Raw genomic sequence first — 11,840 nt, forward strand, 5'->3', positions numbered from 1 at the left:
CAAGTAAGAAATGAGACAGCATGCACAAGTAGACGGCGTGTTGCCGAAAACTCTGCCAGTGATGATCGTCGCAATCACCGGCATTAGAAAACCGACGAATCAAGCTCGGAATGTCCAGTTCCCCAGCGCGGATCAAATATTGAGCGTCATGCAAAGTAAGTTCGCACATCCATCTTAAGGCTTGGATGTGGACGAAGCGGAATTGGGGCAAGATTTCTTCATCTCTCTGAGATTCCATCAAAGCTTGGAAGTCTTCGAAAGTGGGGCACATCTCTTGTCTGCCAAAGCTAAAAACCTACGTAACTGGATTCCAACACCTCGCCGTGGCATGAAGAAACGGAAAACGCAGCGTGGTGCGGCTTAGTGTGAATAGTGCACTTATTCCAAAGCCCCGAAAATTCAGCTTTTCCAAGCCATCCAAGTTAGCAATCCAATTTGCGAGATTTTGGACAAGAAATGCCTCCATTTGGTGCAAAAACTAAGTTGAAATGGAGAAACTACGAAGCTGGGGCTTTTATAGAAGATAAGGTGTTGAGTGGAAGACAGGTGGCCGCATTCTGGAGGTTCTTGCCATTTTTGGCCGATCGGCCAGTAATGATGGCCGACCGACCATCTTTTTAGCCGATCGGCTAGTATTGGTGGCCAATGGTCATTTCTTGTAGCTGATGGCCTTCTACTCAGGCTGATGGCCTCTCTTTTTGTTCTCTGAGCTGTCCATGTGTTGGAGGTGTTGGGAACTTGTGTCTTATTCCATTTCGAGTGCCTTTTTTGGGACGATTTTGCAAAGTCGTGCCTGTGTTACTTCAATTTGTTTATCAAGTTGTATATTGCATTGATTATTAGGTTCTCATCTTGCTTATCGAGTTGTATTTACATTTGGTTAGCATGTCAAGTCCTTGTTTTGCTTATCGAGTTGTTTTGTTCTTTCAGTTGTCAGTTGGTCCACTACCTGATCAAGGCAATGCAATCCGAGTGTGCAATTTTCAAACAAAGTTCAATCTCATTTACACATTGTTATGTGATGCGATGCGATGCTTAGAATGTACAAATGTAACACTTTTTCAAGCAAAAAAAGTTATTTTTCATTCCATCATGTTTTCTTTTGCAAAAGTACAAGGTTTTAAAGAAAATAAATATGCCTGATGCAGTAGAATGTGCAAAAACTACAAGTAAAAAGAGAGATAAAGCAAAAAACAAAGCATCTGGATCGGCACCAGTTGCCTCAAGAGCGGGAACCCCTCCTCGCCCTCTTCCTCGACGAAGGCCTGGAACCACCGCTGTCAGCTCCGCCGCCAGAGTCTGAACCCGTGCTGTCTCCAACCTCATCTCCATCATGAGAATATTCTGACTGTGGACTAACTGCCTCCTCATTAGACTCGTCATCATCTGGGACAGGCATTCGTGAACTACTCCCGGTCTGTGCACTCCCAGCTCTACTGTGGCTGTGCACTGGAGTCCCTTGTCTCACTCTCCCTGGTGCTCGGGGAGGTACTGATGGTCCCGCTGAGGCACCCGCTACGGCTGGTATCTGGAATGGGGCTTGAAAAAGAACAATTTGGCAAATACATCAGTGATGCTATGCAAAGTTAAGTATGGTATCAAATGCAGTGTATGATTGCAGTATATGAAGGCTGTGGCCAGTGTATGAGATGCAGTATATCAGTGCCGTGAGTGGTATATGAGTGTGGTGTATCAAATGTAGTATTGATAATGTGATGCATTAGGTCTGTATGCAGCTGTAGACACCCCATTTTTGACCGTCCTCAAGACTCGGACGTCACCGCTTGAACACTCGGTGATTATCCTTGTTTGTGTTTGTTTGGAGTTCCCGGAGGTTTTGGCTCTCGCGCCCTACCTCAGAATCTCCGAACTTGACCGTTCAGTGTCCGGTTTTGCACCGAACACTTGTGTTTTGCCTTGGAAGGGCAGGGTAGGGCTTGTAGACCATCCCCACCCATCACCGGCAGTGGCTAGAGGCCACCGGCTGGTTTTTGCTGCCACCGGCAAAATAGTTTGCCGGTCGGCACTATTTGTTGCCGGTCAGCACTTTTTTGTGCCGGTCGGCACTTTGTTTGGCCAAGATGGCATTTTTTGCCGGCCGATTGCTGTTCATCTGCTTTTGCAGATATTTTAGGACAGCTGTATAACTTTTTCTCCCCTCCATACACGTGTATGGAGGGATCTCCCTCTTGCAAAGCTTGTTGAATAAGCTTTACAAGAGGCTTATAGAGAGGGCTCTCTCTAAGGCTTAGAAAAAGAGGCTTAGACATTTTTGAGAGAAAAAAGACAGAGGAGAGCTCTGGTTTTTTAGGGTTAGGGTTAGACATACACAATCTATCTCTCTTTCCCTCCCATTTTGCACACTAGGTGTTTTGTGCCTTACTATTGCACACAAACACCTAGTGTTTCACCTTCCTCTTGGAGCTGAGGTTCTAAGGAGTGTGTTTTGAAGTTTTGGTGTTGGTTTGGAGCTCAAGGAGGCCATTGGAGCATCCTTGTTGAAGAGGACTACAAGGGTAAGAAACTTACACCTTTGTTCCCCATTCTTGCATCAATTTTATACCTATCTTAGATCTGTTTTTGTGATTATTGTATAACATAAAAAAGTTCTATTTTTAAGCCCTCTTTATTGTTTATTAAGAGTGTTTTGTTGTTTGAGGGGTGTTGACCACCCTTAGGCCTCAAAAGGCCTCATTTTGAGCCATTTTGTGCTAGCTCCGGGATTTTGGTTTTGAGGTCTCTTCACCACTGAAATCTTGAGGGATTTCAGTGGTGAAGATGATGCTTTGAAGTCCCAAGAAGGAGAGGGCCACCCCCTCTCCTTGTTGTCCTTAAAAAGGGCACATTTTGGCCTTCCTAAGGAAGCCTATGCTTGAGTGTGTGTTGAGCATGTTTGGTTTGTTTTTCATGCTTATATATCCATGATATAACATGATTTAAAGTTGGTTTTGGAACCTTATGCATGTTTAGCATAGTTGCCTTGTAATGCCATGTTTGTGCCTTAACATGATCTAGGTTGTTAGCCTTTGTTGGAGCATGTTTTAGGCTTGTATTTGTGAAGGTTATATGCTTATTTTGCCATGTTTTAGATCTGTCCATAGTCGTTTGGGTCGATTTTAGCATGCATTATAAGGCTCCTTTGCATTTGGGCTTGTTGGCCTTGAGTATGTGCATGTGTAGCATGCCATCTTTGCATTGTTTTGGTGAATTGGGATCATCTTGCATGCTATTTCAGTCCCATTTCCATGCTCGTTTGATTGCCTCGCATGCCTCTTTAATGCTTTGAAAGCATGTGTTGCAATGCTCCATGTTTTGGCCATGGTGTATGCCTTTGTATTTGGGCCACTTAGATGCCATCTAAGTAGTCCTTTAGCTTTGTTTTAACATGCTAAACCCCTGTTTTTGGTTGCTTAATGCATGCCTTGTTTGGTCTTGTTAAGTAGGCTCAATGCCACTTTGGTTTACTTTGAACACTTAGGCCATTTGTCGCATGCTTGACTTGATTTATAACTTGATTTGGTATCATTTTATAGCATGATTTTAGGGCTCATGTTGCATGCTAATTGTCCATGTTTCCTTCTTTCAAGTGTGCTTGAATGTTGTTTGATTCATGCTTAAGTGTTGGTCCTTATGAGCATGTGTGTGTGCATGCCATTTAGCTCTCACTCTTTAGCACTTTTGGCTACTGTTTTAGGCCTATTTTAGAGTCGCCTAATTCATGTTTAAGTCCATCTTTGCATCCATTTGCATTGCCATATGCATGCTTGTATGCTTGCATGAGTTGATTGCCATGCCATGTTGCATTCCTAGCTTGTATGCCTAGGTTGCATTGCATTTTGCATGCATGCCTTGTTCCTTGAATTGGTGATAGGAATTGGGCCTAATTTGTTTGATTGGTTTGCATGCATTTGAAACCAAAGTTGCATACTTGGTTCCTTGGGCCATCATGCATGGAAATGCGTGATTGGTGGTCCGAGAACCGAGGCACATGTCCCTTTGAGTCATCACAATGATAAGGGACATGGTTAGTGCATACATGTCTTGAAATATGCTATCATGCCTTGTTTTGCCCTCTGTTGCTGTGAGTTGCAGGTTCTGCAGGAATACTCTGCCGACCGGCAGTGTAATGTGCCGACCGGCACAATTTTCTCTGCCGATAGACCCTATTTTGTGCCGATGGCCATACTACACTGCCGGTGGAAGTTTCATCTAGCCGGTGGTGATCCCCTCTGTCCAAGGATGTAGTCCTGAGGTTTTGACAACCTCCAGAGGAGGAAAGGGAGGAAAACAGAGGCAGCTTGCGCATGGTGGCGCATTTCCCGAGGCGGTTTACCTGTTTTCCTAGATTAGTTAATTCGTTAATTAATTAATTAATTTGTAATATTTAATTAGCTTGCGTAGTTAATTAATTTGTAATATTTATTTGGTCCCTCCGAGCGAGGGCAAACTTGTAATAAGTGTGGGTGTGTGTGTGCATGTCTTCCAACCCCCACTTCTTTCTCCCTTTTATTTACCTGCTTATGATGGTAGATTAGGGCACATTTATTTTAGCATACCTTATGCTATGCATGCGTGCATCCATACATTTGTACTGCATGCATTAGGCTCGGTACATCACGCTAACTGCATTCGTACTTCAATTCAAAAATTGACTATGTGATAGTTGATCGCATTTCATATGCCATGCTTAGGTTAGCCGAGCCTGCCTAGATTGCATTTTTGCATGTGATGCATTAGCCATTTTTTAACATGAACTAGGATCATGCATATGATTACTGACTAGTTTCTGTTTTGGCCCGGAGTACTAGGTAAGCTTTTATGCTTTAGCATATCGCATGCGTGTGAGTGTTGCCATGACAGTATGATTACCATGAGGCTAGTTGCTTATGTGATATAACTGCTTGAATGCCTGTGGATGGAGGTTGAATTACCTAAATTGGAATAATGCACTAAAACTGTGAGTTTTAAGCCCACTAGATAGTGGCAAAATCATCTTTTCTAAAAGCCCACTTGAGGGTGGCAAAATCTGCATTTTAGCCTACTTGCGAGTAGCAAACCATTTTCAAAACAAACATGAAATGTTTTGTTCCAATTTAGGCGATTTGGTCTATACTTGTTTGCTGCGCGCATAACATAGTAATTCTAGGCTAACAATTGGTTTAAGAACACATAAAGTTTTCAAAAACGGATATCACGGTTAGTAGAGGCCGGTCTTCGGACCGGGCGAAAGGGGGTGCTCATAGCTGACCTTCCCCGATCGTACCCAAGCTCCCGAGCCGAGACAACTCCGGTGATGACGGACATGTGGCCTTCGGCACCGAGTCAGGGTTTCCTAAATTCTCCCATAAAAAATATTTAGGTGGCGACTCTGTATCTGGCAAAGCAGTCCATGTTTGGCACTACTTTTCAAAAAATCTGTTTTCTCAAACGATTTGCCAGATTTGGACTCTTTGGTTCAGATTAAGAACCGTGACACAAATCGAGTCCGAACTGTAGCACGAGGCCCCTCCCACGCGGGCGCCGTTACAGTTTCTGGCGACTCCGCTGGGGATTTTTAGAGAGTTTGACTCGAACTCGTGATATCCTGTTTTGATCTCATTTATGTGTTTCTTTGCATTGCATGTGCATTGGTGCGCCTAGGAACACAGTGTTTGCCATCTGCCATTCCTGAACGGTTTGCCGGAGGCTTGTCTTGTCAAGGCATGTCCATAAGGCTGACCGGCTATGGGCTCTGACAGCATGGGAACACAAACCCCGGTTTTACCGGGGCACCCTTTTTGACCATTCGACCTAGTGCATATTCGGAATCCATAGTGACCATTCCAAACTAGGACAGGTTGCTTACCCGATAGGTTGTTTGAAACTGCTGTGTGCATAATGAAACCCTAGCTCCTGACAAAATAGGACAGGGAAACCCTACCCAAACATAGGGGTGTTTTGGCTCTCTCTTACTTGCTATGTGCTTTTAGAGTGTATCTCTACAGGAATGTACATACCAGTTTGCAAGTTTGGGGCATCAGGCCTAAGGGCATTGGTATCAGAATCTGAGAATCAGTTATCCGCGGGTATCAGATTCAGTATTTTGGGGAACAGAAATCTGGGAACAGTGATCAGCAGTAGGGAACAGTTGTTCGGCTACACCCGTGTTTGATCAGTTTGGGCTGAAGTGCTGTCTGTTTTTCTTTCAGTCCAGAGAGTTGCAGAGTTGATACAGAACAGCCAGTGTCTCCCCTTTGCTGAGGCAAGATTTATGGCGACACAAAGTTCAGAAGAAATTGTGGTTATGACAGCCGCACCGGAGCAGGGAACCACTCCGCAGAATGAAGCCAGCATCAGTATGTCATATCCGCCCAGGTCGCCCGTTGTGCACCCGGTTTGGGCTCCCCAGTTATACCAGGCTCGTGAGCCCACCACCTTCGAATTGATGGGGATGATAGGCGATCTCCAAAGGTCTGTGGCAGACCTCGCCTATGGAATGTCGGCTTCACCACCAGCGGCACCGTATGCCGGGAATTTTGTACCACAGGAGCCCCCGCTACTGGGGCGGATTGTGATAGAGCTCAGCCAGCCAGAGATGGCTTCTGGCTATAGCCACGATATGTCAGCACTAACCCCGACCCTCGATCAGGCTGAGGCCAAAGGAAAGGACAAGGCAAAGGTAGATGCCGACCCTATTGAACAACTGCTGTGGGCAGTCGAGGCTCTGAAGGCCAGAGGGATGAACAAGCAACAAACATCCGCAATAGTGACCAAAGCTATAGATGATGCTTTCCCCGCTCCAACCAAAGGCAGTTCAAGCCAGGCAGAAAACCGGGATGGGCCCCGTCATGCCCAAACAGTTCCTGTTGTTCCCAACCCTGCACCGGGAAAGGTTCAAAAAGCCAAGGCAGCGCCAGCTGATCCTTTCGCCAGTGCGTCTGGCAAGAATCCTCAAACTGCAAAGTACCTACCTCGAGGGCGCAGAGTCTTTCACGACCTCCACATGCCTTTGTCTAGGGCATTGTTGATATTGGCGAAGAATGGGCATCTTAAGCCTTTGGAGCCCCGACCGCTCCCGAAGAATCTCCCCGCCACCCATGATGCTACCTTGTACTGCGCGTACCATCAACAGTCCGGTCACAGCACCGATGGATGTTCCCGCCTTCGCCATGAAGTGCAGGATTTGATTGATAATAAGGTTATCCTACCACCTACCTCAGGCAAGCCCGTCACCACTCAGTTGTTGGATTTCGAGGGCTCAGATACTGCGAGTATGTAAAGTGAACCGCCTGCGGGCAACATTTGGTATTTTTTTTGATGAAGCGTTTTGGCACGCATTTTTGAGCATCGGTGAAACCGAGTTTTGTAAATTCTGGCTTGGATATCGAGTCGGTCTTTTGTTTTGAGTCTGTCTCTTTGTCTTGAGTCAGTCTTTTTTTTGCTTAAGGGTCTGTCTTGTTGTATCGAGTCAGTCCCCGTTGTATATAATACCCGGTGATTCAGGGGTTGTTGTCCCGAACACCGTCTTGTTTTATTATTATCTGTTTTTGTTTTGAGTCTGTTCCTGCCGAGGGGCCAGTTACACCAACAGAGCCGATTGAAATAGCTGTTGCTATCTCAACTTCATGCTTGCTTTCAGCATAAGGACCAGAGAATTTGATTGGGCTGACAGTACATCTCGCCTGCTCTCCTGCGCGCCAAACTCATAGCATTAACCTAAGTTTTCAAAAAAAAAAAAAACTTTTTGAACACTGCGGTGATGAAAACGAAGAGGAAGGAATTCCTTGGGTTTTGTAAAATTTTGATCATTTTGAGAGAAAGAGAGGCGTGCTAAGCCTTTTTATGAATGAAATCATGCTTGTCGGCGTGAGTACTGAGAAGGACCCTGGCCTGATCCAGATTGGTTCCGCACTATCTTCGGCGCGAGCGATTTGTCGCTTTCTTAAAAACTTTCAAAAGCAAATGTTTTACGCGGCCCTGCGAAGACCTGTGTGGAATCACTCTTGAGATTGCGCAGCCTAGGATCGCTCTCCGTCTCAAGATTCAACCTATTTGTTTTCCGACTTTGAACCCTTTCAGAATGTTCAGAAAGTTCAACGGACAAACGCCATGAAAGGCCCGTGTGGCCAGTTTTGCGGTAGCCTTCGATCAAGAAGCACCAAGGCCGAATCAGAAGGAGTAGATCTCGCCGGAAGAAGCTCGTGGAGCAACCTTGATGGATTCTTCTGCAAATCAGTGCAACAGCCGTTCTCCTGGACACAGCGAGGCTTCAATTTCAAAAAACCATTTGGCATGGACTTGCTACACTTTTACCCTTTGAGAGGCTCGCTGGGCCGAAAACCCAGAAGGGCGACCCAGGCAAAAGTTAGAGCAAGAGAAAAATACAAAAAAAAGAAGAAAAGAAAAGAAAAGACAAAAGATACCAAAAAGAAAAGAAAAAGAAAAATGCAAAAGAAATGAAGAAGAAATAGAAAATGAAAAGAAGCTCGCAAGGTCGAAAACCCGCATTGGGCGCCTTGGCAAAAATAAGAGCCAAACAAAGTGAAGGTTAAAATACCCGAGTGGACCTTAACCGGAACTACGTAAGGCTTGATTCCCATGTTTGGGATACGTAGGCAACTTCATCATGAAGTCCAGCCCCCAACGCTTTCATAAGCGTCTCAGTCCATGCAATGGTTTCAATTTCGTTCCAAAGTCCAGTGGCCAACACCCTTCAAGGTGACTGTGTCCATATATGTGTTATAACCGTCTTCGTCATCGCTGTGTCCGAGAGTTCGATCACCGCCAATGAAGACTGTCTGCGGATTGCTGTGGCACCATCCAAACAAGGGGCAACTTTCCGTTGCCGTGAGCCGTCGTGAGCCGCCATGCAAACTAGGGGCAACTTTCCGTTGCCTCCCACCCTCCTTCAAACCAGGGGCAATTTTCCATTGCCTCCGATCCGAGGTTGCGCATCTCGAAGGGTAAGTTCCATGCTCGTTGAGCATTGACTGTTTGAAAAATAGTTTTTGAAATTTTTTACTGAGGTTGACCATTTTCTCGAAAACTATTTCGTTTTCCAAAACTGGACCATTGTCTTGGATCCAAAAGGAAAATTTTCAGTGCTTGCTGCCTGACCTGCATGCTTTTCAAATCAAAAATCGAACAAGTACGTTAATCCAACTCTCGTTTTGATCAAAACCGTTTTAGTAGAAAGCAAAAACGAAAAGAATGGTTAAAATGATGAACTAGGGGCACAGTTGAGTCAGGCGTTCTGTCTTTCCCCCGTCATCGACGTATTTGCTAGAAGGGCGCTCTACCCGCCGGAAGAAATAGCCGTGAGCTAACGATGTTGAGCATGAACCCACAACTTCCTATTCATCCATCAATCACCCCGGGGAGGGATGAAAAATGAGAGAATGAAGAATAGAGAGGTGTGAGTTGAGAGAAAAGAGAGGAAAAGGGGTTTTGAGAGAAAATCCGAGCTTGAGAGTCGAGTGATGTGAGGATCACAAATGAGAAAGGGTGGGAAACAATACCCAGATTGAACTGGCTCCTCGTGGTCCGAGGTCCCCCATCTTTGGTTACGCGTCTGTGTGTCGCGTCTCTTTCATTTGACGGTCTCGTCTTTTGTTTTTAGTCTTTCCCGAGCGTGTCTCGTTGTGTTTAGGTCGTGTACCTATATTTGAGTCCTTCCCGCTCTGTTCAGTGGTAGGCTCGATATCCCGGTTTGAAAAACCCTCATTCGATTTCAAAAATCATTTATGCTCAGAATGCTGTGCCATTCTCTACATTCGAGCGTGTTTCGACTCCAACCGGTTCCATCTTTGAGCTCCGTCATGTCAGATTGGGCCGTTTGTTCAGAGTTTGCTGTGTGTAGAATGAACCGAATGCTGTGTTTTGGGCTGTATGCAGATCAATCCCCAACAGAGTAAGGGCTGTGTGTCCAGAATCAGGCAGTGGGTTGCTTGGGGTTATTCTGCTGTTGGCTGTTTAAGTTATCTGATTATTACAGTGCAAGTGTTCAATTTTCAGACAACCAATCAATTTCATTTACATTGAGGTGTAACATGATGAGATGCGATGCAATGCATGAAATGTGTAAATGTAAACACTTTTTCAGATAAAAAGTCCGTTTCATTTCATAATCTTTTCAAATGTACAAGTTTTGGAAACAAAAACCTGCCTGTGGCAGTACAAGGTAATCTATCTACCAACCAAAAAGAAAAGTACAAGGAAAGAAAGAAAAGATAACAAAAATCTGCATCTATGTCAAGCACTCCGAAGGGCCGTCAGTCTGTCCTGGTCCTCTTCCTGGACGAGGGTCCAGGAGCATCAACAGCGTCGTCATCAGAGCCCGAGCTAGAACCGTCTGCGGTCTCCTCCTCCGACGACCCTGCCTCCGCCTCTGACTCCTCGTCGTCATCATCGTCCGGGACTGGAGCCCGCGAGCTGCTCCCGACGTGAGTACGCCCACCCCTAGTGCGGGGAAATATCCTGCCCTCCTCATCTCTCCCCCGGGCAGGGACAGAAGGTCTGGCTGGAGCACCTCCTGCCATGGGAATCTGGAAGGGAGGCTGAAAAAGCACACGAAAAGTGAAATGCATCAGTATACTGTAGACAGTTTATCAGTGCAGAATGCAGTGTATGGATACAGTGTATGAATGCCGTGAGCAGTTTGTCAGTACAGAGTTTAGTGCAGAATGCAGTGTATGCAGTGCTCAGATACAGTGAGATCAGTGTATCAGGTGTTGTGCCGTGAATCAGATTATGCGAAGCAGTGTATGAATGGTTTGAGGCCAGTGTCAGAAGGACATACCGGTATGCTGTAGACAGCCAGAAGGTCAAATGTCCGCTGGAGCATCCCCATCATCGAGGCATTCATCGCCAACGACTGACGGGTGTACTCAGGAGAAGCCTGCAAAGGTATCAGATGCATTAGTATTCTGTGGAATATCAGTAAACTGAAGTGAGATAACTGTACGAAGTGCAGTGATACATACCGGCGGAAGGTCGGGGATGTCAGTGAACTCATGACCAGCCGGTGGAGGGGCGAAGGGGATCTGATAGGTCGACCCACCCTGCCCCTGGAAAGTCAGTACAGCAGGCAGGGCAGGCCAGCCAGCTCCTCGTCCTCCCCGCGCTCCGCCCCTGCCACGGACTCGGGCCCTCCTCGAAGATCCAGCCCCTGCTCCTGCTCCGGCCCCAGCCGCCGATGCTACAGGCCTGGCCCCCTCTGCTCGACGACCGCTCAAAGGTCGCATCAGGTACGTCCGCACGTACTCCTGATAGTCGCCGGTGCCTCGGAAGCCGGCCTCCTCCCAGCCGATGGAGTAATCATCCAGCTGCTCAGGGGTCAGCCCCTCGGTCTCCCTCATCTCTGCAGGAGGGTGAGCCGGGACTATCTGCTCAGGTAACCCGCGGGTCTGGCGTAGAAAACGCTCCCCCAGGTACCAAGCCCGACAGACCGGGCCCTCTAGCAGAATCCGGAAACGCGAGGTCTCCTCAGCACCAGGGAACCGACCCCGCATCGCCGATGGCAAGGAAGCCCATGGCCGCCATGTGATCTGAAAGTAACAGACAGTTTGTTATCTACTGTTATTGAAACATGCAGTGGGAAAGCGAAGCTAAACGAACTGAAAGTAAAGCATACCTCTGTGGGGGTGATGGTGTCGAAGTATCGGCGGAAGAAGCCGAATGTCTCCCGAGGTCGCCGGGTGCATCCCCCGTCAAAGCGACTCGAGAAAGGAACAGCCGGAGGAGGCTCCGCAACTGGTACAGGTGCAAGCCTAGGGAAGTAGGCATAAACCCACAACTGCAGAACAGATGTCAGTATGACCTTCAGATAAAGCAGGGTATACAGAATAAAGCAGAAATGGCAG

General features: G+C 46.7%; 1 protein-coding gene across 1 annotated transcript; it reads right to left on the bottom strand.

Annotated features, from left to right (window-relative positions):
- Positions 1-1,222: 1,222 nt before the first annotated feature.
- LOC145816756 (uncharacterized) lies at positions 1,223-11,489 on the bottom strand. Its single transcript, XM_082912708.1, has 4 exons — positions 10,962-11,489; positions 10,778-10,876; positions 10,359-10,535; positions 1,223-1,528 (listed from the first exon to the last, which is right to left on the bottom strand). Exons 1-4 carry the CDS (start codon positions 11,487-11,489, stop codon positions 1,223-1,225), a joined length of 1,110 nt encoding a protein of 369 aa, XP_082768834.1.
- Between the last annotated feature and the right edge of the window lie 351 nt (positions 11,490-11,840).

Source organism: Camellia sinensis, unplaced genomic scaffold (assembly GCF_055761805.1).
Source record: "Camellia sinensis isolate YWXY unplaced genomic scaffold, ASM5576180v1 Unanchor4, whole genome shotgun sequence".
NCBI classification, from domain to species: domain Eukaryota; kingdom Viridiplantae; phylum Streptophyta; class Magnoliopsida; order Ericales; family Theaceae; genus Camellia; species Camellia sinensis.